At 57.0% G+C, this 27,309-nt stretch overlaps 2 protein-coding genes across 5 annotated transcripts in view; one reads left to right on the top strand and one right to left on the bottom strand.

The window, feature by feature from the left end:
* Positions 1-13,531, top strand: part of ZNF609 (zinc finger protein 609) — a 50,735-nt gene extending 37,204 nt beyond the window's left edge. For 2 of the 4 annotated variants that reach the window (XM_068696380.1, XM_068696379.1), the window contains exons 4-10: positions 5,642-5,729; positions 5,827-8,179; positions 8,443-8,806; positions 9,052-9,227; positions 9,721-9,937; positions 10,052-10,121; positions 10,244-13,531. In XM_068696380.1, the coding sequence (XP_068552481.1) occupies positions 5,642-5,729; positions 5,827-8,179; positions 8,443-8,806; positions 9,052-9,227; positions 9,721-9,937; positions 10,052-10,121; positions 10,244-10,250 (3,275 nt within the window). In that variant the 3' untranslated portion in view covers positions 10,251-13,531. Of the gene's footprint in view, positions 1-5,641; positions 5,730-5,826; positions 8,180-8,442; positions 8,807-9,051; positions 9,228-9,720; positions 9,938-10,051 lie in introns of all 4 variants that reach the window. The other 2 variants (XM_068696382.1, XM_068696381.1) reach the window with 2 other exon arrangements.
* On the bottom strand, positions 12,920-26,254 carry OAZ2 (ornithine decarboxylase antizyme 2). The gene is given in 6 exon segments (XM_068696383.1): positions 12,920-14,399; positions 15,965-16,050; positions 17,761-17,936; positions 23,066-23,146; positions 23,148-23,223; positions 26,220-26,254. Coding segments are annotated over 6 exon segments (573 nt in total). The 5' UTR covers positions 26,240-26,254; the 3' UTR covers positions 12,920-14,265.
* Between the last annotated feature and the right edge of the window lie 1,055 nt (positions 26,255-27,309).

The following is a 27,309-nucleotide window of genomic DNA, read 5'->3' as shown; positions in this document are numbered from 1 at the left end:
GAGGTCCTGTGTGACTCCAGAACCCCCCTGAGCTGCAGCTGGAAAGCCCCAGGGCTCTGGTTTTACTGGCACAGTTGGAGCCCCCCATGGGGAGGGCTGATGAGAGCTTGGAGAGATTTTTTATTTTGTATTTTTTGGTGGAAATTGGAAAAAGGTGCGTGTGGTGGACAGCGGAGCCCATTTGGCCATGCAAGGAGGAACAAACAGAGCATCCCCGAGGCCGCGGGAGGCAGAGAGCCAAAACACCTCCCCTCAGCCCCCGCGGCTGGCTGGGAGGTGTTGAAGTGCAAGCAGCGGAGCAGGATTCATCCAGGCTTTCAGGGCTGGGGGTTTACAAGAGGCACTCTGGGGAGCTGCCATACAAGTGCTAACCTTCTGCCCGTGCCAGCACCGTGCTCTGCTCCCATGGCAGCTCCGCATCGCTCCACAAAGCGCACGAGCCCTGGTGGCTGCGCGGGGCCCTCCGATCCTTCGAAGGAGGCGGCCGTGCTGCTGGTCTCCCAGCTCCATTCTCCCTCAGCATCATTGCTGGGTGTTTGTGTGCAGCCTCCCCTTCCTCCCCAGCCGCCGCGCTCTGCCTGTCCTGCTGCATCTCCCCTCGCCTGTGCAGCTCTCGGCTCAGACCCTGCCTCGGAGGCGCGCTGCGATTCCTGCAGCTCGGCTATTTTTAGTCCGCAGTAATTCAATGAACTTGTGCAAAGATCCTTCTCTGCCTGCCTCTGCTGGCTGCGGCTTGGTTCCTGCTGTCAGGAGCGATGGCTTTTGCAGCAAACCCTGCACTCCTGTCACGCAGAATACAAACCCTGCTGTTTCCCTCGGTCGTTCCCAGTCTGCCACGTACATCAGCTCCCGTAGCAGTGGCACCGCTCCTGCTCGGCTGTGTACACCTGGAAGCTCAGGGTGAATCCATCCCCCTCTCAGCAGTTCCCTGCCTGGCGCCTCTCTCCCGGCAGGGTTAGGGGCGTTGCTGGAGGAGATGTGGCGAGCATCTCTCCTCGCCCCACTGATGGAGAAGGGCTGCAGGGCAAGGCAGGTCTGCAGAGCTGCACGAGGTGTCCTTCGGCACGGCTGAGTCCCTCTGCGGCACCTCCCACCTCCACCCCACCACGCTCCATCTCTGTCCCCATCCTCGCGATGCCGCAGCCTCAGCGGAGCCTCCGTGGGCCTCAGCCCCACCGGACCCTGGGGAAAGGCAGCGGGAGCAGCAGCGAAGCTCGGCCGTGCCAGCTGGCCTTCAGGGATCTCTGCCCCGCGGTCATCGCTCCAGCACTGACCTTCCTGCCAGCTGCTCCTCTCCACTCGCTCCTGACCACGCCAAGAAGCTGAGGGGATCGGCACCGCTCTGTGCGTGCCTGCAAAAGTGTATCTGGGCTCATCCGGCTTCACAGCTCCTCTTCCAGTGGGTTTGCCTCACGGCCAGCTCTGGCTGCTGAAGATGTGAACTCTTCCTTGGAAGGGGTCGGCTGCATGGGGGAAGGCAGCGTGGCTCCCTTTTCTCATGAAATGCTTTTTGGGTTGTCCTCATGGCCATGAAATTGTGGAGAAGGTGTCATAAAGACAAAGCCTGCCGCATCTTCGGAAGGACAAGCAGAGCTGGTCCATCAGAGGAGGGAGTGTGAAGCTCCGAGGAGCTCCATGACATCCTCCAACCTTGTCCAAGTGTCTCATGGCCACGACCATCATCTTCTCCACCCCTGGCTGTCCCACCATGGAGGAAGCTTCCATGCACGGCCGCCCCTTCACTGAGCCCGTCTTGTGCAGGGAATGTGTTTTGTTAAATGCCTTTCATGGGAGCAGCTGTCTTGGCAGTTTCCCTAATTCTGTTAGGTGCGATTTCGATCTGCAGCAACTATTAACTGATCTAATTATACCGGAGAGCATCGCTCCGCTCGCTGCCTCGTTAGCTCCCGGCTCTCCTCCATCCTCCCCGCTGGTGTCACCTGTGGGCCAGCAGATCCCTGCCCACGCTCAGCAGGAGCAGGACCAGACCAGATCCCACCTGACCGGGCTGTGTGTGACCCAAACAAGCTTCTGTCTGGGCTTCAAACCCTTGTAGGAACGAGGCAAGCGGCCTCCTGTTTCTGCCCAACCTGCAAAATCCCAGCATGAGCTCGGAGACATGGTGTGAGCCGAGGGAGGAGCAGGAGGGGTGCAGCTGGGAGGTGATAGGGATGGGCAGGGTTGGAGGCGACGGCAGGCACTGGAAGGTCTCGCCATGACCAGGAGGGAGCCCTCTCCCAGCCTGCTGGCTTTGCATGCCCGGCGCGCTGCCTCGCTGGATCCTGCAGCCCTGCCTTGTGGCTGGGAGCAGCATTGCTGCTGAGGGTCCTGCTGGGGCTGCTTTAAATCGGGGGTGGGCCACAACTGCACTGCTTGGAGCTGGGCTTTGGGGCATCAGAGGGGGAGACACAATCCCCTGTGAGCAAAATCCGTCGTTCGTAGCCATGAGAACTTGAACCCAGAAACAGATGAGTTTTTAAGCCTTATGCAGCAAGGGAGAGGAGCCTGGGAATATGGATTTCTCATTTGCATTAATGGCATTTCCAAAAGTCGTGAGCGATTGTAAATCCCCTCCAAGGTTGCCGAGCCATTCAGCAGCCTGCCCGGGCTCAGCGCAGCCCTTTGAAGCCTCCAAAAACCATGACGGCGTGGCCGTGACCGCTCTCGGCTTCAGATCAGCGATGGCAGGTGAAGAGTTGCCTCCCCTCTGGCACCCATCGGAGGGGGAGGCATCAGCCCTGGAAGCCAGGCGGCTGCTCGCACGTCGTCGGAGAGAAGTGGAGCTTTATTATGCATAATTTCCTGGTACTCCCACAGCGCGGCCGCTTCCTATCTAATATTTGCTGGCAGAATGCTTGACAGTGCGGGGAGGCAGGGAGCTCGGGTAGAGCTAATGCACTGCTTATCACTCTCAAAGCACTGTTTATTTCAGCATCTGTCAGCTTGGTGTGAAGGCTGTTTTATCAACAGGTGAGCAATATTCTGCTCCAGACAGGGCTGTTGCCGGTGCCGAACTCCCTCAGGCACGCGTGGAGCTGCCCTGGGGAACAGCAGCTGGGCTGGCCTCAGCCGCCGGGCGCTGGATTAAGGGACTTGTTTACAAGGAGGCTCTCGAGCTGCGACCTGCTGTGCCGTGCTCCTCTGGGAGCTCAGCCGGGGTCGATTGTCTGGGAGGATGAGGATGGGGGCTCGGTGCGACCCCTGGGGCCCCGCTCCATCCCTGACCATCCTGGAGCATCTCCTGGAGGGGCTTCAGGCCATGGGGAGAGGGCTCCCTTCGCAGGCACAGCTCCTCCAGCAGTGTTGCACAGCCTTGCCTGGGCTGAAGCTGGTGTGAAGCTGAAGCATCCATCACAGGGCCCTGCTCCCGTGCCAGCTCCTGGCTTTGTGCAGGCTGCCTCTCCCTGCCTTTATTTGTGGAGGAAAACGGCAAAAACCACTGCCGCCTTCCTCAGCAGCAGCCCAGCAGCGTCAGCCCTCCTGTAATTCCCCTGCCGGGTGCGACTGGGCCCTGCTGCAGTGACATTAGCGCTTTGCAGCCAGGCTTGGGCGGGATCGATCGCTGGAGCGCTCCCAAAGTGTCACCTTCCCGTGCAGGCAGGTGGGGCTGGAGTCATCCCAGCGGGCTTCGCACAGCACAGCAGCATCGCAGGGGCTGCAGGCTGCTGGCTCTTTGTGCCTGAGCATCTCCAGCCCTCCATGGGAACAGGGAGAGCTTCCTCAAGCAGAGCCCGATGCATCCCAGGGCTTTTCTGCTCAAGGACAAAGGCTGACGGGGACAGCAGTGACACGTTGCCATCCTGCGCCGAGTGCAGGGCTTTGCTCCTTGCTCTCCGTCCTTGCATCCGCGAGCATCCCCTCCTGCCACAGGGGACGGCGGGTTAAAAAGCTGCTTAGCATCTATCCCCCTGCTTTAAATTGTCCTGGGTTATTGTCGGAGGATTAGGAGGGGATTTGGCGCGATTGGTTGCAGCGGGTTAAATATAGGCTGGGACGTGGCGCGGGGTTTGTGCTTCGCCCCGCGCCGGGCTGCTGCTGCGGAGGGGAGGAAGGGGCGGCCACCGAGCGTGCCAGCCCCCGTCTTTCATCTGCTGTGCTCACGGCAGCAGGGAGGAACGCCAGAACGTCCTTTCTAATATCACACGCCAGCCCTGGGATGTGCAGAGCCTCTGGTGGCTTGTCACGCAATTAACTTCTAGCAGCACGCGGGAAGGCGGAGGGGGACGGGCGGCTGATGGCTGTGGCTGCAGCTTGCCTTCAAAGAGCTGGCGGGGGGAAGGATGAGCTGTGCTGGGGCTCGGGGCTTGGGCCGGGCGTCGTGGGCACCCTTCATGCTGGGATCAGCACCCCCTCTCTCCCCACGTTCTCCTCGTGTGGGGCTGTGGCCCCCATGTTGGTTTCGCTGCTCATTTCTTGCCTGCTGCGTTCCCTGCATGTGTCCTACCCGCATCCGCTGCCTCATGAGGTCTGCGCCTTGCTCCGGAGCCAGGACACGTCCTCCCCTCCTGCTGATCTGCTTCCCCTTCCCGTGACCTGCTGCCATCGGAGCTGCCGGTGTGTTCCAGGAGGAACAGAGAGCACTTGGCTTTTGCTTGTTGTTTAGGAAACCCGCGTTTCGGGCCACAGCTCCGCGAGCATCTCTCCGCTTTGTACATTATCACTCCAAAGCCTGCAGCTGGCTGCTGGCACCTCGCAAGCGAGGATGTGGACCGAGATTTACAAATGTGCTTCAGGCACAGCTGCTCTGGGCTCACTCGGCTCCATCCATCTTCCAGGGCCGTGCGGCTGTATATCTAGCTGCACTCGTCTGCCCTTGTAAATGAGATTTCTATCTCCCAAGTTTTACCTTGCTCAGATAAATGCACTCAGCGCAATGGACTCTGCTCCTGGTCAAATTAGTTATGCAGTAATCAGAGCAGTCCATCGCTGGGAGGAAATATCCACTTGAGTTTCACTCTGCTAATGGCCTGAGATTATTTAGTGTAATTGCTTTCTTGTGGAAGCACTTGCAGCTTGCTGGCCACGAGAGGCCAGTGAAGGTGCTAGTGCCGGGGCGGGCGCAGGCTGGGTCTTACCCACGTGCAGCACTGGGGAGAGCCAGGAGATGCTGCACAAGACCCCCAGCAAAGAGGCTGAGGCTGCATCCTCGGCAGGGCTCTCCTCCGGCTCTGTGCTCACTGGGCTGTTTCTCTTCCTTGCCCAAAGCTGAAATGTCCACTCTCCTGGTGGTTTTCAATACCGTTGTTGCACAGCTTGCCTGACACCTTCACACGGTCCCAGGTGCGGCATCGAGGGGCTGACGCCTCACCGGGGGTCTCCCTGGGTGTCCTGGGGGCGCAGGAGCAAAGCGAAGCAGGGGACAGGGCTTTTCCCCAGAGCTGGCTTCTCCTTGCCCCAGTGCGGGGCCGTGGGGTGGCCATCAGAGGCGGGTGATGCGCAGGGACGCCGGGCTCAGCTTGCCATCTAGTGGCGGCAGCGTCCCCTCCGCCGGCCTTTCCGTGGGGACACGGGCAGCCCTGGCTCCCCGGAGGTCACCTTCCCACTGCCACCACCACCACCCGTGGAGCCTGGGGGCTTTGAGCTCCATTCGTGGTACCCCTCAAGCCGTGAATGCGTGTGACGCTGTCCCCTCGCCTTGCAGGTATGCTGGTGGTCAACGTCACCTGGAGGAACAAGACGTACGTGGGGACGCTGCTCGACTGCACGCAGCACGACTGGGCGCCTCCCCGGTAAGCACCTGCTGGGTCTCGTCCACCTCTGGGCCCCTTCCCCTGGGAAGCGTGGCAGGGCCATCGTGTAATAAAATTCTCATCCTCCTCTCCGCAGGTTCTGCGACTCTCCCACCAGCGACCTGGAGATGCGCAACGGCCGGGGCAGAGGCAAGCGCATGCGCCCCAACAGCAACACGCCCGTGAACGAGACGGCCGCCGCCTCGGACAGCAAAGGGACCAGCAACAGCAGCAAGACCCGGGCGGGAGCCAACAGCAAAGGGCGCCGGGGAAGCCAGAACTCCTCGGACCACCGCACGCCGCCCAGCGGCACGGCGGAGGACGTGAAGGCCAGTCCCTCCTCCGTCACCAAGCGGAAGAGCAAACCCCTCTCCGACATGGAGCTGAACTCCAGCTCGGAGGACTCCAAGGGCAGCAAACGCATCCGCACAAACTCCATGGGCTCGGCGGCGGTGCCCCCCGCCACGGTGAAGGTGGAGCCGGCTGTCCTCGACCGAAACTGCCCTTCTCCCATCCTCATCGACTGCCCCCACCCCAACTGTAACAAGAAGTACAAGCACATCAACGGGCTGAAGTACCACCAGGCCCACGCGCACACGGACGATGACAGCAAGCTGGAGGCAGATGTGGACAGCGAGTACGGCGAGGAGCCCTCCCTGCACGCCGACATCGGGAGCTGCAACGGTGCCGCCGTCTCGCAGAAGGGCTCGCTCTCCCCGGCTCGCTCGGCCACCCCCAAGGTCCGTTTGATGGAGCCCCACAGCCCGTCCCCATCAAGCAAGTTCAGCGCCAAGGTGCCCTGCAAGAAGAAGCTGGGGGGGGAAGGAGACACCGACCCGGGTGCCCTGTCCAACGACGGCTCTGAGGACGGGCCCTCGGTGGCCGATGAAACGAGTAACGATGGCTTTGACTCGCTGGAGAAGAGGTGTGTTGATAAGGACAAGTCCAAGAAGGCATCTGGTGCTAAGCAGGAAAAGATGCCTTCCAAAAGCTTGAAGTCTGCCAGACCCATCGCACCAGCCATTCCCCCCCAGCCAATTTACACCTTCCAGACGGCCACCCTCACCGCCGCCAGCCCTGGCTCCTCCACGGGCCTCACCACCGCCGTGGTCCAGACCATGCCCAACAGCCCTCAGCTCAAACCCATCCAGCCCAAACCTACAGTGATGGGAGAGCCCTTCACTGTCAACCCCGCCCTCACCCCTTCCAAGGAGAAGAAGAAGAAGGACAAGAAGAAGAAGGAGCCCAAAGAGGTGGAAAACCCTCTGACCCCCGGCAAGGTCTGCAGAGCAGAGGAAGGCAAGAGCCCCTTCCGGGGAGAATCCAGCGACCTCGGGACAAAAGGTGAGGGACTGCTGAACGGTTCGTCCGACCCCCACCAGAGCCGGCTTGCCAGCATCAAGGCTGAGGCAGATAAGATCTACAGCTTCACTGACAACGCCCCGAGCCCCTCCATCGGTGGTGCCAGCAGGCTGGAGAACACCAACCCGGCCCAACCCATGACCCCGCTTCACGTCGTCACTCAGAACGGGGCAGAGGCGAGCTCAGTGAAAACCAACAGCCCAGCCTACTCGGACATCTCCGACGCTGGGGAGGATGGGGAGGGCAAGCTGGAGAGCGTGAAGGCGAAGGACCCAGAGCAGTTGGTCAAGGAAGGCGCCAAAAAAGCTCTTTTCCCCCCACAACCCCAGAGCAAAGAGTCTCCCTATTACCAAGGCTTTGAAACCTACTACTCCCCTGGCTACCCCCAGGCAAGCCCAGGTCCCTTGAACCCCAGCAGCCAGGCTGCGGCTGAGACACAAGCCTTGAAGCTGAAGAAGGACGAGGAACAGGAGAACCCGGAGGTGAAGGTGAAGAGCGAGGGCAGCGAAGAGAAGAAGGCAGAGCTCGGCAGCTCCAGCCAGCAGCCCTCGGTCATCCAGCAGCGCCCCAACATGTACATGCAGTCCCTCTACTACAACCAGTACGCCTACGTGCCGCCCTACGGCTACAACGAGCAGGGCTACCACGCTCACCTGCTGAGCACCAACCCTGCCTACCGCCAGCAGTATGAGGAGCAGCAGAAGCAGCGGCAGAGCCTGGAGCAGCAGCAGCAGCGAGGGCTGGAGAAGAAAGCGGAGCTGGGCTTGAAGGAGAGGGAGGCAGCTCTCAAGGAGGAGTGGAAGCAAAAGCCGCCCATGCCCCCGACGCTCACCAAGGCCCCGAGCCTCACGGACCTCGTCAAGTCGGGGCTGAGCAAGGCCAAGGAGCAGGGAGGTGCCGACATGGCCAAATCCGTCATCATCCCCAAGCTGGAGGACTCGTCCAAGCTGTCTGGCAGCCAGGTGGCCGAGGGACTGAAGGTGAAGCTGAGCGAGGCCGGCCACCTCGGGAAGGAGACCGCTGAGACGAAGGCTGGCTCCGAGTGTGGCCGGCAAGCGGAGGTGGACCCCGTGCTCTGGTACAGACAGGTAATGCAGTGCTCGTTCACTGTCCCCTCGGTGGGGTTTCTCCCATAGGTTGGCTGGGGCCGTCAGTGTGGAGAACGTGTGTTGTCCTCTGCTCCAGGACTTGTTCCTGCCGTGATGGGACTCCACGAGGTTCTTTTGGGGCTGGCAAGGATGAGGCTGGGGAAGGGAGGGGGCTGCTCTGGTCTCTTCCCAGTCCAGCCCAGTTTTGGGGCATGTAGGGCCAGGGGGAGGCAGCTGCTCTGACGTTGATCTGGTTCTTGCAGGAAGCAGAGCCCCGTATGTGGACCTACGTTTACCCTGCAAAGTACTCGGACATCAAGACGGAGGATGAGCGGTGGAAAGAGGAGCGGGACAGAAAATTGAAGGAAGAAAGAAATCGCAGCAAAGATGTGTCCAAGGAGGACGGGAAGGAGAGCACCAGCTCCGAGTGCAAACTGACCCCCACCGAGGAGGCTCGCATGGTGGGAAAGGACCCCAGACCCAGTGTCCACGTCCCCGTGTCCTCACCCCTCACACAGCATCAGTCCTACATCCCCTACATGCACGGCTACTCCTACAGCCAGTCGTACGACCCCAACCACCCCAGCTACCGGGCCATGCCCACGGTCATGATGCAGAATTACCCAGGTAGGGAGCCACGGCCATCTCGGGGACATCTCACCCTGGGGGGACATCCCTCCCCAGGCTGTACCTGTGTCCTGGTAGTCTTTGTGGGTCAGGCTCTGGGAGCGACCAGGGGGTGGGCAGGGGAGCATCTGCTGTGGTCTTTGTGCCGCTGCTGGGATGTTCACCGGGTTGCAGCCACAACTTATTGGCTCCTGTGCAGCAAACCCACTGTGTCCCCATGCCCTGACTGCCTTCTTTCCCCCCAGGATCGTACCTTCCCTCCAGCTATTCCTTCTCCCCGTACGGGAGCAAGGCATCCGGGAGCGATGACAGCGACAAGTCCCGAGCCAGCCCCAGCGTCAGCTGTAAATCCAGCTCCGAGTCCAAGGCCCTGGACATCCTGCAGCAGCACGCCAGCCACTACAAGAGCAAATCGCCCACGGTGAGGCTCAGGAGCATGCTGGCTTGGCCTAGCTCTGTGCAGCAGCTTCAGGAAGGTGCCTGGAGCAACTCCTTCAGGAGACGTGGGTCTGTAGAGTAGTCCCATGATGCAGCCCTTTTTGGGATGGATGAGCCAAATGTGCTGGTCCGGAGGCACGGGGACAACTCCACGTGTCCTCAGGCCTGGAGCGACCTCTGGCTTGTGTCCCAGCTGCTTGGCTGGGATTTGCTGACCAGCTCTGCAACCTCCCCGTAGCTTTTGGGCTGGTTGCCACCTATCCCATCACCTCCACTCTGTGCCAGCAGCGCCGTGGGGAGCCTTTAGACAAGGCAGGGGCGATGTTGTCCCAGCGGGGCACGGTGGAGCAGCCGCTTGGGCAGCTGTGCAGCCCGGGGTGCCCATGCCAAGCCGAGGTGGTGGGGACGGAGCTGGCCCCATCACTGCAAGCTGCCCACCTGCATCCCTCAGCGCCCGCTTGTTTTTGACTCTGCAGATAAGTGAGAAGACATCTCAGGAGAGGGACCGCGGCGGCTGCGGAGTGGTGGGGGGCGGCGGGAGCTGCAGCAGCGTCGGGGGAGCTGGCAGCGGGGAGAGGAGCGCGGACCGTCCCCGGACCTCACCATCTCAGCGCCTGCTCTCGACACATCACCACCACCACCACCTTGGGTACTCGCTGCTGCCGGCGCAGTACAACCTGCCCTATGCAACAGGTGAGAGCCCCACCTCACCCCTGGCGGGGTTTGGGGAGCCAGAGCCCCCGCGGCAAGCTCTGCTTTGGCCGCCTCCAGCGCTCCCCAGCCTCCTGACGAGACCTCTCCCTGCAGGTCTGTCCTCCACAGCCATCGTGGCCAGCCAGCAGGGCTCCGCTCCCTCCCTATACCCACCGCCCCGGAGGTGAGAATGGTAAGGCTGCCTGCGAGGGGGGGACACGGGGCCGCCTCGAGCCGCAGGTTTGGGGTTCGCCCCTCGGCGGGGGCTGGCGGAGGCAGGGGCTGACAGGGCCTTGGGTTCGGCAGGACGTGAGGCCGGGACGCCTGGGCTGTACGAGACATGTGACTGGCTCACATGGGGACACGCTGGAGACTCCTTTAGACATCAGTTGAATGGTGTTAATTGTTCTGCTTGACGTTCCTGCCGCGATCTGAGGCAGACTCTGTCTTCTCCCCCCCGTCGGACACACACTGAATCCCCCCCACACCCTCCCCTTTGGCGAGCGGGCGAGCTGGTACCTACGGAAATATTTATTCTACTGGGCACCGGCACTTGGGATGGAAGTGAATCGCCTGCCTGGTGCATATGAAGAGGAAACGGAAGCACTGAGGTTTCTCGATGGATTTGTGGCCCTGCTGTGCCCCTGCGAGTTGCCACGTCTCCGTTGGGGCTGAGCATCACAGGACTTGGGGCGGGCGGTGCAGGATGGGGCCCCCTCCCTGTGTCCCCCCCCGTGAGGCTCAACCTGCGGGGCCGATCCCCAAGGGGAGGCACGGTCTCAGGAAAGGAAGTTCCAGCAGCTCTGTGTGGGTGACACAGGGCCAAGGCAGGGGACAGGGACATGGGGGGGGGATGGCAGCTTCGTGGGACACAGCCATGGGGGTGTGCACATCAGCAGGTCAGGCGGCCTCCCTGCCTCCATCGGCCTCAGCCCCTCTCCCAGCCCCACGGCTCCGGGCTGGGGCGCTGGGGGCTGCCGTGAGCAGCACCCACCACCCGGCCCTGCTGCCAGGGTTTCTCCCCCAGTGCCTTGTTACGGTCCAGCCCTGACTGAAGCTCATTTCCGAGGCTTCCGAGTTGGTTTCTGAGCTGTGACTCTGCAACCCACCCACCCTGCCCCGGGGCCTTTCCTCTGCCCTGCGCCCCAGGGAAAGCGGCCACGCTTCGTGTCCTCTCTTCCCTGTCTCCGTCGGCTTCCCCAGGCTGCGAGCAGAGCTCGGCGAGGAACAAGCACACTTAGGCTCTGCCGGAGGCACCCGGGGTGCAGGGCACCAGCCCCCCGAAGCCGCTTCCCGGCGCCCCAGGACAGGGGCTTTCTGGTCCTCTGCCCGCCCCAGCTGCGGTGTGGCTCCCCCCGGGCCACCTCGCTACCTCGGCCCGCGGCCGCCCCGGCTGTCCCCCCCCATCCCTGCCCGCCGCCGTCCCTCCCAGGCCGGGGAAGTGCCAGGGGGGTCCCCTCGGTCTGCGGCAGTCTCCGTCGTGTGCGTGCGCGCGCGTCACACCCGGCCCTGAGGGGTCGCTGTACCGGGATGCTCTGCCCGCCGGGCTCTGTACATACTGTAAAAAGCAATTGTTTGAAAGCTGTTGTTTTTGGGTTTTGTTTTCTTCCCCCTGTCCCGTCCCATCCTCCCCGCCCCGTTCCCCTCACCCACTTTACCTGGTTGGAGAGATGCTCGCTGGCCCTGGTTCTGACCACGGCAGTGTGGCAGCCCCAGCCTGCTCTCCTCGACGCCTCTTAGTTCGACTCATTTTTTTTTTTCTTTCCTCTCTTCGTTGACTTTGCGAGGTGGTGGGGTCGGGGCGATGCGGGGAGCCCCTTGGTGCACCCCGCCGAGGCTGCTCCAGCACGCGAGGAGGGTGCCTGGGTGGGTGGGGGGCTGCTCCCATCTCCTTGGGACCCGCTTGCCTCTCCCTTTAGGTGTCAAGTGAGCCAGCAGCTGAAGCAGCACAGGGCCCTTGGACGTTCCCAGGGCCAGCCCCTGCCCGCGGGACCCCCAGAAGCCCCCTGGGGCCCTGTCCCCAGCCCCTGCCCGGGTGTTGCACCGTTGATGTTTATAGCGCTCGTTTCCATTGGAGTTGCTGTGTTGGGTTTCATTTCAGTCTTCCTGATTCTGCCCTTCTGTAAAGTGTACATTATTACCAAGTTCCTTGTTTTTTATATATATATATATAAATATATATATATACAAACTGTACTCTTCTTGCCTTTGTACATTTGGGCAAGGAGAGAGAATAAATCTTTTTAAGAGACAATCACAAACCTGTGAGGGTGGCTTTTTCTTCCTGTCCCTGCTCCCCCCGACTCCTCCATCCCCAGCCAACATGGACGCTGGGCTTTGGGGTGGAGGGGACATGGGGCCTTCACTACCATCACGGTGCCCAGCCTGCGGGGACCTGCCAGCACAGCATCCCAGTGCCATTCAAAGCCCTAGGAATGCAGCTGAAGGGATAACTGATGAGGGACTTGTCGGGAAGATCTGCTGCTGAGAGGTAACAGGAGGAACTGAGGCTTTAACAGGCAACAGCTATTTAATGGGGCGGGTGTGCTGGAACTGGGGCAGTGAGAGCCTTGACCAGGCACACGCAGCGGGGTCCTGTCCTCCCCTGGCACCAGCCCCGCAGCCTCAGCCCTTCACCAAGGCTGCCCCACTGCAGGTCCAGCCGGCCAGGGACAGCGCCAGCAGCTGCGAGTGTGGGGTGCCTGCTGGAGAGGCACCAATAACTGCGGGTTCTTAACGAGCTCGGGATAACAGCCATACTTGGGAGCTCACGCCCCACCAGCATGGAAGGAGCACAGCTGTTCCCACCCCAGCAGGTTAGGGACAGGGAGACAGAGGTGGACAAACAGCAACCACCTGATTTTAAACCAAAATCCCCCCAAAGTCCCCTTCTAAAAGGGATTAGAGCCCCCAGCTCCTCGCCCCTCGAGCCCACGTCTATCCTGTTTCACTGTGTTGGAGGGGAAGGAGGGCAACGAGACGCAAACTTTAAGATGATTTATTCACACAAACTCGTAGCCCGGCCCCACCTCTCTCCCCCAGACAGAAAACACGGACCATGATGTTTATGGAATGGCTTGGCTTCAGCTTTTAACAAAATCCTCCACAGAAGAGTGAGAGCAGAACAAAGCACACACAGACAATTCCACACGCAAGCAGCCAGGCCAGGAAGAGAGCTCGCGACACGGCTCCAGGGCCCGGTTTATAAATACACCCTTCTCATGTGGCGCTCGAAGGAAGCCAGCCAGGTTACGTCCACGTGGCACGAAGACAAGAGCACAGCCTCGCTCCCCAGCGCTACGAGTGAAACGCGAGCTGCCCCCCGCACGACTCCCTTGGCTTTGGGTACAGCCGATGTCTCCTCTCGGGGCTCGAGCGTCTCTCTTTGGAAGGGCCCGGACAGAGGTGTGAGGGCAGCCCCTCGCCTCGCCCTGGGAAGGAGCCCCAAGGCTCAAGTGCTCTTTGAACCACGGAAAGCGCGACTCCAGCAGGTGAAGGGAGCGCTCCCCCAGACCTGAGGCATTGCTCCAAACGCTCGCTTGACCCTAGCAGAGCAGAGTACCATTGCAGCACGAAAAAGGCTCCGTTCCTTTTTTAAATAAGCAGCCCCAGCTGGGTGAAGTTAATCTGAATGCCCCTTTTATTAAATGCTGTGATAGTGCAGTGGTAACATTGAACAGAGTAAGACTGTTTAAACAAAAGCTGGAAGAGCAAGAAGGTTTTGTGTTTTTTCTTTAAAAAAAAAAAAAAAAAAAGTTAGATGAGTTAAAACAGCATTGGTTGCCCCAAAGCAGAGATGCACAGGGGTTTTAATGTAGTGTTAAAGGTTAACTCACGTCTCCTCCGTGTGTCTAACACCCCAAACATGCCTTACACTTAAGAGTCTGAGTGAAAATTAAAAGGTAGCCGGTCAGATGAGCGCACACCACACATCAGGTGATGGGGAAAGAACCAACACTGATGTGGAGAAGTCAAGGAGTTGATGATGCTGCATCTACCGCTGTGCTCCCCTACGCTGCCGGGCCCCCACGTGGCCGGGGCATGAGGCGCCTCTAGGCTAACACACCACACAGCTGCATGTAAAGAGCTCCTATGCCAGTTCATAAACATCTTCCATTTACTATTTGGTGATTACATGTGTATATATAGTTCTCTAGGCAACACGTTTCAATGAGATAGTCAACTCTGAGGATACACAGGCCAATCTAACAATGAGAAATGCAGTTTCAGTCCAACAGAAGCTTGTTTTCCCTTTCCTCAAGAAAGGAGATGTAACCCTCTCTCCCCTCAAAAGCATTTTCAGGTCACACTCGCGTCCCCCGCTGCAACTATTCTTCGTCAGAGGAAGAGTTCTGATCCAGGGGGTACACCATGAACATCACATCTGGCCGCGACGGGACAGAGGGGTGACCAGGCCTCACGATTTCAAAGCCCAAGAAGCTGAACGTCTTCAGGAGTGGAGCTACCAAAGAGAAGGAAATCCGTTACCATCAGGAATAATCCTCTGTACCTGTGCTGCCCTAGAAGCCACCACCATCACTCCTGGCTGAGAGGGGGACTCGAGCTGTGCACTCCACTGCGGCAGCCGCCCGGTTACCCACCAGCTGCACGCCGATGCCTCTGTTCCGTGCTGAACTGGGGGGCTGCTCCCAGCACCTGCTGAGCCCTGAAAGCAGGTCGTGCAGCAGCAGGTGGGAACCTACTTGCTCCGGGAGCAGTCAGAGATCTGCTGGCTCCATGAGGAGGACCTGGATCTCGCTGCAGCCTCCGCTCAGCTGCGCACGTTGCCCCAGGAGAGCTGCAGCCCCGGAGCCCCACGCGTGCTCACCTGGGTGAGGCGAGGTTACGTGGCACTAGCAGGGTGTGTGTCCCCTTGTTACTACAGCAGCCGCTCCCCTGTGACCTGAGAGCCACTCTGCCACAGCACCTCATCTCTGTGACACCTCCTGATGATTGGCCTCAGAGCTCTGCACAGTCACGCAGAGCAGCTCCTACATGCCCTCAAGGCGATGCTGAATTTCAGCTGTACAAAGACTCAGAGTCTAGAGCTCGTACGAATAAGCCAGGTTCAATAGCAACACTCTCCCGTGCTTTTTAAAAACGAGCAAAACCCAGCATCAGATGTCCCCTGTAAACAGCCACCATGGAGGTCACCTATGCAGCTACTGCTGGTGACACACTAGAGCAAGAACTCTGTTTGGAAATTAATCTTGGTATCGTAACGTGGAGCCACAGCTTCCTGGGGTCAGCACAGCTTAGCTGTAACAACGTGCTTCACTTCAGAGAAGGCAGTGCAGCTTGCGAAGCAGCAGAGTAAAATTAGAATTAAGATTTGAATTATTCCTGCCATGGTAATTGCTTGGTTACTAGCCTGCGTCTAGTAGGATTTGAAGTGACACGTACGTAGCTTGGTACCTCATCACAAATCTCAAACTTCCGTGCTCTAATCACTCATCCGACACATCTATCTTTAGATCCTAATGCAGTCCCCTTAAGCCCTAAGCATCTATAGCCAGGGTCAGGATTACCTGTAGGTCTAGGAAGGGCAAAAGTGCCAGGAGATCTTTAAAAAGCAGATGAGCACAAGGGCAACAAGCTACCAGTATTCATTTACCACGTATTAACCTCTCCTTGGTTTCCCCTTGCAAATCACAGAATCCTGGTGCCAAATGCCTTCCCTCCTTACCCAAGAAGGATTATTAACCACTTCTGGACAGGAAAGTACTCCAAGTTACTCAGGAGCAGCTTTCTCCTTGAGAATACCAGCAATAATTTAACTGCAGGACAGTACAGCATATCCAGCTGGAGAAATCAAGATGTTCTCTCTCCCTCAGTCTCAAGACAGGGCTTATTTCCTGCATGAGAAACCATTTCTGATTTGTGAGAACACCACAGAAATTCTGCATGTAACAATTCCTGCAGTAGCACGTGTCTCCCGAAGCCCTGGGATGACCGGATTTTTGTACAGATCCAGCAGCACCATTTTAGATCTAAGGAGCAAACCTCCCAGCAGGGCTGAGTTCTCACCTCTATCTTCTCTGCTTTTTCTGAAGCAAATAAAGACGTAGTTTACTTTCATTTTTTCTTCAGCAAATTCCAACAGAGCTGATAACCTGCCAAGGAGGAAGAAGACAAAAGAACATCAGCTATAGGAAGTCCTGTCCTGAGGAAGCCACTGAGCACTATCAACTGTTTGGATGTTGTCAGGCAGAAAGATGACTTGTTTACAGACACCTTCCAGCGAACAATGGGTGCTGAAACAATGGACTTCCTGCCTTCATGTCCAGCCCTGCAAAACCGGGAGCTGTCCTGCACCAAGTCACCCCACAGCTCCGTGTCCTTGGCACCCGCCTGCCAGCACGCACGGCCCCGCCAGCCAGGAGTTTTGCATACGAGCCTTCAGAGGTGGGAAGCTGAATATCACAGCTGTTTACATTCCTTCCCCTGGCACCACACGGGATCTCTAAGTTTTGCATGTTATGTAAAGATTTAAAAAAAATAGAATAAAATAAAAGAGCTCACGCCAGGCAGAAAAGAAAACCATCGCTGCAGGAGCATGTGCACAGGCAAAGCTGTTTCCTGAACATATTATCTGGATGGCACAGCTGAGAAGCTGCATCATGAAACCCAGCTTCCTTCCAGCTAAATTATTTCTGCCCCTCTCTTGACGGGAGCAGAGTGGCACTGACCCCATCCGAGCCCCGGGGAGCCGCGCGGTGCTGCCGGCCTTGTAACCATTTACGATGCAGGCTGCTAGAGCAGTGACAAACAGGGCTCGAATCGAGATCTAATTAAACAGCAGTCAGTGAGACTGGAGCGCACCGAGGGAGATTAAATTTGCAAGGATTTTGTTAATATGGTAATGAACTACTTTAATTATAGCCTCTACTAGGCTGTTTTACCTAGCTAAAAATAATCTTGCAAAATCGTGCTTTAAGTCATGATGAGCTGGGCGGGTAAATACCCCCACGGAAGAACCTGCTCCCAGGAGAGCAGGCACACGGACAGCCAAAGGATTTATGGGCTGACTGCGGAAATTATGCAGAAACATTTATCTGGACTCAGATTCCAAGGAGACGAGCATGAGGCAGCAGGGATACTGGCACTTACTGAAGGTGCCCAATGATGTTTTTTTGCAATTAGCTTGTGCCATTTGCTGGTAAACCCTATTTGGAAATTTGGGAGGGCTTCAGTGAGCTCTGCACAGGAATCTGGTGAAACCACATCTACGCTACAGCGCTCCCTGCCAGCGGAGATCTCTGGCGAAGCAGTTGGCAGGAAGTAGCTGCTCTGGAAGCTGCGTTTACACAAACTTCCCAGAGCAGAGCTGTCTGGACAAAACACTCCCGTATTCTGCCAGCAGAGAAAAATCAGATTCTGGCAGAGCCAGAAGCCTGCATGGCAGCAGCCCAAGAGCAGAACCACCTACTGATGAGAAGGAGCACATCAATATAATGGAGTTTTTCCCTGAAAGAGAGGAAGACACTTGCCAAAATAAATACTTGCCAATTGGCCAGCGGAACAGAATTTTCCACAAAGTATGCAAAGAATCACTCCACTCATTTCTTGCTTATTTTTCATTAGCACAGGACCTCAAAAACAGTAACTTGTCTCAAACGGTCTCCAAAGGGGGGAAAAAATACATATGGAGGACTAACAGGACTCTTCTGTGAAGACAAGGCAGCAAAGACGTGCTTTAGCTGTACAGATCAGGAAGAGAGGCACTGTATGTATGTACAGCTCGTTCTCCCCACACATGGAACATCACCAGCATAGGAGAAATGCTGCTCCCTGTGGGCACAGCTCCAGGATGCCAAACTCACCCTTCTTTGCTTCCATCAGCTAATAATCCGTCAGGGATTTCCACAAAGAGGCTCTGATTCGAGAGCACTGCATCCCAGGAGGAGGTCTTCACCTCTGTGACCTTGTACTGGAAGTGGACAATATGAGGCTTCCCTTCGTGCACTGGGACATCTTGGTTAACAGTGATCTTCTCGTCCTGGACAGGGGAGGGAGGAGAGCTCGTGAAATAGGCTTTAAGGTTAAAGAAAACTAAGCGTGAAACTACAGACCAAAAGTGTAAGAGACCTTACTTCAGTGAACATGCAAAGGGGCTGTGCTTTCAACGGGAGCCCCCTCCCAAAAAACTGGGATCAGCCCTTGCACACCGGTGTGTGCCTGAAGTCCTGCCAGCCCCTAAAATTCAGCCCCGTGAGACCCAGCACAGCTCACAAAGGTATGCACCACGAGGCACAAACTCATGCCTGAGTCTCAGCGCCCCTCACACCCACAAGGGGTTAAGAGCTATTGTTTTAAGCTGCCTGCATTTCCCAGAACACCTCGCTTTTGTTCTGGCCTAACAAAGAAATAGGAGTGAAAAGTAAAACCCTACATCCTAACAGGCAGGGGGGATGCAAATGCAAAATAAATGCTATAATAATTTTACTGAGAACATTATACTTTTCCCTTCCCCTTTCATTGGCTCGGGGACACACCAAAACGAGTATTCCAGCCTTGGAGTGATTTTCTAGTCATGCTTTTCTGTTCAAGAGAACGCAGCTTTGCATATTCCCATTTTATTCAATTTCTGGGCAGCAAGAGTCCATTCATTCACCGCAGCTCCCAGCCACATCTTTGGAGGGCGGTTCATGAACTACCCTTCAAAGAACACAACCGACGAGCTGCAATAGCATCTGCTGTGGCAGCCTGACCACTTTTGTCTCCCCAGTCCCCAGCACAGTCTTTTTGTTTAAGGGATGACCACAAATTGCTTTCCCAGATTTTACAGCCAACTGGTATGGCAAATGGCTCGCCTCCCGGTACAAGGGAGGAGAATGCATAGCACAGAGACCCCCAAAATAGACAGAAGCTACGCCGATGCGAAAATTGTGACAAAGTCTTTTTCCAGAGACCACAAACATACATGTCCCCCTCTAACGCTTCTCTAACAAGCATGCAGCCAGCCTCAAATTCAGCTTAGCAGTTCCTAGAAAACAATTCCGTGGTTAAATGCCATTCCTGCTCCTGGCAGTCTCTGTAGGCAGTTGGCTTGCCCAATAATATCTTCCACATTTAACTTCGAAAAGCCCCAGTGTCACAACTCCAGAAATTCATTAGGCTCCAGAGTTAACGCTGTCAACTCCAGCACAAGCTGAATTGTTCCCATGTGCTGGGCTGCAGGCTGGTGCACGCTGTCCCACGTGCAGCTTGTGCAACTTGGGCAGCTCTGATGGGCAGGAGCAAACCAGGGAGGAGAAGCCAAGCCTGTGCTGCTCCCGAGCTTCAGGAACATCTGGGTGGGAGGTGCTTTAACCCACAGGGTCACTGGGCAGGGGTCTGTCCAGCCTCTGGGAATTGTATTTTATCAGGGTGAGTGACTGAGCAGCTCAGTATGAGCTCTGATCTGCTGACCAGCAGCTGGGCTGACAACAGAACAAGTGCTTTGGGTGCAGAACAGCAGCACCTCACCAGACTGCCCTCGATAAATCCCTTATAGGCACATCTACACATCTCTGACCGTAACATCCACACCTGGGGACATTTAGTGTAGCTTGGGGCTGCAGAATTCCTCCTCACAGCCACAGGGTGGGCAGGGGATGTTGCTCTGCAGGTGTTTTATACTACTAAGGTGTAAGCAGAAAGGGCAATGCTCAGCAAAACCCTCTGAGAACGTTGCTGGGCTCCTCCACCCCATTTCCCAGTGGCTTAACCCCTATTACCACATACACTGAAACAGTCCAGCCCCTTGGTTTGTCTGCTGTGACAAGGGAGAAGGCAGTGGGCATGTTAATGCTGGCGGCGAGGGAGCTCTGCATGTAAATCAGGAACTGCCTGGCTCTGGTAAGGGGAGCAGAGGAAGCTGCCGTTTGTTTGAGGCGCACAAAGCCGAGTGCAGGCCCACTGCAAAACAATTTACACTTCATCGGAGTAAATATCCTGTAGGAAATAGTTTATTCATTCAGGTTGAAAGGAGCCTGCGTGGTTGTGCCTGCCGTCAGGTTTCACCACGGCTTTTAGCCCAGTGCAGCAAGAAGCCCACCAGCAGCTGCTCCAGGAGAGGTTAAACCAGACAGCTGCTGAGCGAGACACAGCAGAGCTGCAGAAAAAGTCAGGTTTGAGCCCAGCGAGAGCTCTGCACCGCAGAGGCCTATTTAAAAACAGAGCAAAACAAGGGGATTATGCACATCTTTCACCGGTGACTTCATGGGAGCCTTTTCCAGTTGTTTTCCTGTGCAGAGAACATCTCCATTCCAGAAGAGATCTCTCAAGGAAGAGACAGGCTCACAGATGCTTTTCTCATACTTCACCAAAACAAGAACAGGGCGAGGAAGCTGAGTAAAGCAGGCTGGGATTGACACGCTGCAGGGGGAGGCACACGCGTGCGTTTGTGTGGGAAGGCTGGCAGAAGCCTGTGAGAGCAGGGGAAGAGCTTTTCTGCCGTCACGTAGCCCTGCTGCAACCAGAAGTCAGGCGCTTTTGAAGCCTTCCCCAGGCTCCCAACCTCAGGAGATTTTTCCAAGCCCCCAGTACACATCCCGCTATTGCAGAGGCAGCGAAACTGCAGGGATGAACAGAAGCTGTGCCCCTGGTTCTGTGAGAATTACGCTTACGCAGCCTGGCTCGGGCAGCCGGCGTTTTATTCCCGTGTATCAAAATAGAGCTAGCGAGATCCCCAGGAGAGGAGCTGTTCCTGGGAAGCAGCAGCCCAGAGTTCGCTGGAACCTGCTCAAAGCACAACCCTGTTTTCACATCAAGCAAAACCCAGTTACGCTCCTTGAGCACCCCGATCAGGACAGAGGGAGGCCCCTCTGTGCCGGCAGGGATGGAGGGATGCACACTGAGCTCTGCCACGGCCAGGCAGCTCCAGAAGCCCCCGCAGGCAGCCTGCTGTCCGCATGCACTACACCTGCAGCCTCCTGCCAAGTTTGCTGGCCAGAGCATGGACATTGCACAAAGCCCCTCCTGGCTGCCCAGCACTGACTCCCATCACCGTTGCTTTCCCAGCTCTACAGAGCTCCCTCAATAAAAGGTGGAGCATCAAGTCCCTTAAAATGAAAATACCAACAGCTACTGGGAGCCCCAGCAGCCCGATTCATAGACCTGCTGTACACGAGCGCTGTGCTGCACGCTCAGGAGGAGGCAGGCTCGTTCAGAAAGGTCAGCCCTTGAACTGGAACAGCTGACACAGCTGGAAAAAGTACTTAAGCTTTTGGGCCCAGATGCCTTTCCAGGTCATGCTGTCTGGAAAGCCCAGCCTGCCATACCTGCTGTACCTTCAGCGAGCTGTGGAGAGGGGCAGAGAGTCACAGAACTGTTCAGGTTGGAAAAGGCCTCCAAAATCACCGAGTCCAACCCCAACCTTCACATTGGAAAGTCCACCACGAAGCCACGTTACAAAACCCTACAGGTAGATGTTTCTTGAGACCTCCAGGGATGGTGACGCAGCCACTTCCAACGCCACACAGCCCTCTCAGTGAAGGCATTTCTCCAAACATCCAACCAACCCCCTGCCACACCAGCACAACTTGAGGCCCTCTCCCATCGCCACATCAGAGGTGGGACTTTAAACTGCTGGAGGTGGTTTACAAACACAACCTGTTCCACCCTGGGATGAGCTACATGAAGGAAGGGGCCAATCCTCTGCCAGGTTCTGGTGGCAAGGTGGGTTTTGTCAGCAAAGCCCTGGAGGAAGTTGTATTCTGACTTCTGAGAAGCAGCTATCTGGAGGAGATCTCAGGCAGCAAGCCCTGCCTACACACCACCACCGAGGGCTTCTGTGCTGATTCAAGGCTGTACTGAAATCAAATACTTCAAAGCCTCCAAACTGTGACTCTTTTCACCAGCATCTCCTCCACGTCTAGACTATTTTCCACTTCTGGTCCTACTTGGTGCATACACAAGGCTTGGCAAACTTGGCCTGCAGGAGTTGAAGTTGCAGGGTCACCTAGTTGTCACCTATCAGACCCTGACAGAATGCAGCTCACGTCCTGAGCCCTCCTGAAGCTGTCTCTTTGTGTGAAACGAAGCCAGCCGAGCTGCTTGCTGCCTCTCTGGACTCCACATCCCTCTAACATCTGCGACAATTCAACAGCATTAAGCTGATGTCACATTGTTATGAAGAGGCTAGAGCTTGACATTTATTCACAAGGCAAGCAGGCAAGGCACACGCTACAAATTCACCAGCTCTGCATTAAAGCAAACTCCTCTGAAAGCAGCCCCGAGGTCTCTTGTTTCTCATGAGTTTCCACAGGAGACTTTGGTAGCTGCAACCTGAAAGGGCCTGCATCCTTTCATCATACGAAGGCTGCTTGCCTCCCACGGGGTAATTAAAATCAAGTCTAACACCTATGACAGCAATTCTCTGTCTGAGCAGCCAGATCTGCAAGCTTAGCATAAATTCAGGCAGCCTCATCTGATAGCACTTTACACCCTGGCTTGGGGAAAAACAGTGCCTGTCCCAGAAGGGAGACAGATGTGCAGCACTGTAACGTAACGCAGAGAAGCTGCACAAGTGCTGATTATTCCACAGAAAGAGCCAATTCATCGGAAGGCCAAAAGGATAGATCCTTTAGAATGAGGGTGGCCACGGAACAAAAGCAACACAGACCCACGTACTCCTACGCCAGTTTGCAGCCACGAACACCCCACGATCTTGACTCACCCTCTGCGTGCATTCCAGAAACGTTCCCGTTTGTGAGCCTCCTGCTTTTGTGAGGTTCAGGCAGCGTTACCTTCCGGACCAGGGCACGGGAAGGAGCTTATCGACCCTTCTCTCCCAGCATTTCACCTTTCTGCTTCCCATTTCCTCTTTTTGCACAACATGTAAGAAGTTGCTTCACATGCTGATAACGCCAGCTCTGCAGGCAGCAGCTGAAACAGGCTCTGGGAACTGGGCTAGCCAGTCATTTGCTGCACACCTTTGATAAGAAGTTTCTTAATAAACAGGTGATACTTAAGCAAGGCAGAGCTGCAAGCAGCTCAGTCATCTGCCAGCAGGGCTGCTGAAAAAGCTAGCAGCCTCCCCCATTTATTACCTTGAAGACTTTTGCATTTATTTCCATCAGGCTGCGGAAGGAAGCGAGCAGATTTGTTACACGGAGCATTGTTTAGACATCCGATCTTTCTCACCTTATATATCAGAGCTGAAAGAGAAGGATCCCTGCTACCCCCTCGCCCACCGGGGATCTTCGACAGTGGGTGAGGGGCATCAGGAGCACCACAGAGGCCCTGGAACGATGTGCCTGCAGCACTGCAGCTGGGGACAGTTACTCAAAGGTAAGATACTACTGCAAGACAAAAAGGGACAACAGAAAAACACCAGGTTACGTTAGCAGGGGTCCAAGTTTCTGATACTCCAAGTTTCTGATACTCCAGCTCCCCATAACCCCAAACCGCCTGTGTTCCCGCTCCTCTGCGGGAGGTGAGGGGCAGCTGCCGAGCCTTTGGTGCCCGGAGGTCTCTGGTAAAACATTTTGCTGCCCAGGCACTGCTGTATCGGGGAAGGGCAGCGCTCTGTTCGAAATGGAGGAGGGGCTTTGCAGCCAAGATCCCAGAGAGTGCTGAGCAACCTCATGCTAATAAGGGACGCCTGGAAGGCTGCCAATAGCAGATGGCTGGAAACGCATGACCAGATGAGCACACATTTTCTGTAGACAAATATCTACAAATAGATCAACAGGGCCCAGAAGGAGGAGGTTTAAGTTTCACATTTTCAAAACAGGGAGGAGGCGAAAGGGCTGGTTCTTCAGATACCTTGAACGTACTCCGCAGCATCCCAGCTGCCATCCTCACATGCACGTGAAACACCACACAAGCATCCTTCAGCCCAACCCTACTTATTACAAGCTCACCCCACAGACTTTGTCCTAAGATCTATTTTAAGAGTTTAACGCAAGAAGAAAGAGTTCCCCTTGTGGTCTTTGAGTTTGCTGGGATCTCATCCGTATGCTCTTTTAGGATCACTTCTAACACGGGCTTTAACATCTATTCTAGTTTTCAGCACATTCATGGAATCAAATTATTTTACTCCAGGAGCGTTGCTTCCTTTCTCAGCACTGTAAAAGCTCTTTGCCAAGGCACGGGGCAGCAGCGGTTACTCCGCTCCCGAAGCCTGCAGAAGCAAGGCAGAGTCGCCCGTCATTCTCCAGCATTCCCACGATGAAACGCACCAGCACAGAGCTATGCAAACACCACCTGGGCACAGCTTCCCTGAGAAATAAAGGGGAACGGGAGGGTTTTCAATGGGCAAACTGACAGAGGAACACGGCTGTACGGGACAGCCTCTGCAGAAGCATTCACAACTGGCTGGCTGTGCTGAAGCTTCTCAGCTGAGGTGCTTCCAGGATGGTGTTTTTCACTCCAGGAGCCAGGCAGTCCTCGGTATCAAAGCACCCAGCACTGAGCTGCATCACCTAAACAGCACGCAGGGAACACACACCAACAGGCTGCAAACAAACTACCGGAACATTTACGGGTGCCAAAAAACCCAACCCAACAGCCTGCCAACACGGTGACAACACAGGCAGAATCTGCTAAGATCTTGTCCGTCCACCTCGTACCGAACTAATCTTTCTGCAGGAAACACAAATATTCTTCCTCCACGTGTTTCCTTCTCCTCCAGGTTTGCTAGGCAGGGCTCTCCGGAGGTGCTCCCACGCGGCCGTGGCGTGTAGCCGATGCTGCTTGCAGAAAAGGCTGCTCAGACACGCTCGGAAGAGAGCTTAAGCAGTCGCATCGAAGATGTCTGAGGGCAAAATCCCTTCCACACATGCTCAGTCGCACTCCGTATTAATACAGTCCCTCCGCACGGCATGACTGGGGCTATCAATGGACCAGTGTGTATTCAGTAGTAGTGGATGTGGAGAGGCATGACAAAGCACTTTGCTGTGCAATTCCCCACCCCCAGAAAGCTGTTGGCAGCTTTGTTTTTCCCTTCCCTCCTCCCTCACCCCCCCAGCTAACAATGTACTATTGATAGCTCTCTCCGACTTGCAGCCAATGCATCAAGAAGCTGGATAATGAAGTGTAGTTGTGGGAAAAAAAAATAAAAAAAAAGAGAGGCAGCAGTTTTCATGCAAAGCAGCTCAAGGCACTTCCCAGTTTTGCTTCCTCTGGCACATGTAGAAGTCAAAACACAAGACCCCTTCAAGCGCTGAGCCCTCTGGGGCTTTGCCTAGCCCAGACCTGCACGCTGCCTCTCTCCTCCCACCAAACTCTGCAGCTGCAGCCAGGCAGGGCCCTAAAAGCAGCCCCGGGGTGCAAGTATGTGTGGGGGGCACAAATTAAGATGTTTTGCTTCATCCCGATGTGCATCGGCAGCAGTCCTGCGAAGAACTTCATGCACTGGCCCAGCAAAGCCTCGTCCCTCGACGCACCCCGTTTAGAGCTTAAAATGAGGGCTGAGCTCCCATCCGCTGCAGCTCCTCTTCGTTTTGCTTTCCAGCAGCTCAGAATAAGAGGCGTGGAGCTCAGCAAGCGCCTTGCACTGCAGCAGCTCCCGGAGCTTCTTGACCAAGTCCTGCCTGAAATGGGAGCTGCTGGCGAGTGCACCCAGCGGGTGTCATTTCAACTCGCCACGCTGCCAGCGGCCCCACAGCCGTGCCCCGGCCCTGGGCAGCGCAGGGGACGACGACTCTGCTCCTCAGCCCGCTCCCGCCGGCTCTCCAGCACCTCCAGGCCGCTGCCACTTTCCATCCATGCCAACAACCGGCACCGCTGGGTCCAGGAGGCTCCACATTTGGGTGGGTTTGGTGTTGTTTTTTTCCTTACGCCAAAGACTTGTGCCAAGTGGATGGACCCACGCAGCCCCCTCAGTGTTACAAAAACAAACCTGTTTGCTTCCTAAAGGCTGCCCTGGGGATGCAGATGAGCACAGCCCAGAGGAACGAGCCCCTGTGCTGCCAGCCCCGCACAGAGCAACCCCAGCAGAGGAGCACCCAAAAAACACCCCACAAACACCCCATAAACACCCCGCAAACACCCCGCACAGCCCAGTGCCGGCCCCGCACCCCCCGCAGCCCCTCACCACCAGGCTGAGGGTCTCGGGGACAGCCCCAGCGGCCCTGGGGAGCCCCCCGAGGGGATGCCCGCGCACCCCCCGTGCTCGGAGCCGCCCCGCAGGGCGCTGCCCGCACACGGGGCCCGGCCGCCCCCTGCCCGCCTCCGCCGGGGGAAGGCCGCGGCCCTCCGGGCCCACCCGGCCGGGGCTCCCCGAGCTCAGCCAGCAGCGGCGGCCCACCGAGAAGCCGAGCCGAGCCGAGCCGAGCCGAGCCAGGCCGCGCACCTGTCCTGGGTGTTTATCATCCTCGGCTGCCTCCGGCTGCGCTGGGCTCCGCTCCGCTCCGCACCTCCGCCCTCCGCCGCCGCCGCGCTCCGACTGCCCCCGCCGCGCGCCGCGCCACGCCCCCTCCCCCCGAGGCCACGCCCCATCCCCCGTGGCCACGCCCCCTACCCCGAGACCACGCCCCCTTCGCTGAGGCCACGCCCCCCGCTCCCCGCGCGCCGGGCCCGCTGGGTAGCGCCGCCGCCCCAAACAAAGGCGCGTGGCGCATGCGCGCTGCGCTCTCCCCTCTCCTCATCATCCTGACCCAAATCCCCTCTGTTTTAGTTAAAAAGCACACACACCCCAAATCCTGTCAGTATCTGAGGGGGGAGTCCCTCTCCATGTGTTTCACAAGACCCCTTCCAGTACTGAAAGGTCACCATGAGCTCACCCCAGAGCCTCCCCCTCCTGCTCCCCAGCTCCCTCAGCTTTCCCTCATGAGGGGAGCCCCAGCCCCATGGCCGCCCTATGGCCCTGCCCTGCACCCATCCAGCAGCCCCCGTCCCTGTGCAGGGGTACATGGTGTGCCCTGGGGCTGTGTGATACTGGGCTGAGGCAGCTCCCAGCCCCTCCTGCCCTTGGAGCAGCCCCAGGGTTGCTGCAGGGTTTCTGCAAGGGTTTTGTGGGGTGTGAGACAAGGCTGGGGAGCCAGGCGCTCTCCTGATGTGCCCAGTATCAGGATGAGAGGCGCTGGGCACAAACTGGAGGGCAGGGGGTGCCCTGTGAACATCAGGATGTGCTTTTTTACTGTGTGGGTGACAGAGCTGATCAGGGAGGCTGTGGAGCCTCCCTCCCCGGAGATCTTCACACCACACCTGGACGTGGCCCTGGGTGCCTTGTTCCAGGTGTCCCTGCTCGAGCAGGGGTGGCAGAGATGGACCCTGAGGTGCCTCCAACCTCAACCACTCTGAGCAATCTGTGAAGTAGCTGGGCCCCGGTGGTGTCTGCAGCCCCCACTGCTTGGAGGATGCAGATGCCCCTTCCATGTGGTCTGAGGACATACAGACCTACAGAGGGGTGGGAGCGTGAAGCACGACAAGAGGAACACGAA

Source organism: Anas acuta, chromosome 12 (assembly GCF_963932015.1).
Source record: "Anas acuta chromosome 12, bAnaAcu1.1, whole genome shotgun sequence".
Classification (NCBI taxonomy): domain Eukaryota; kingdom Metazoa; phylum Chordata; class Aves; order Anseriformes; family Anatidae; genus Anas; species Anas acuta.
Note: the sequence above shows the minus strand (reverse complement) of the source record. Positions and strands in the feature narration are given on the sequence as shown.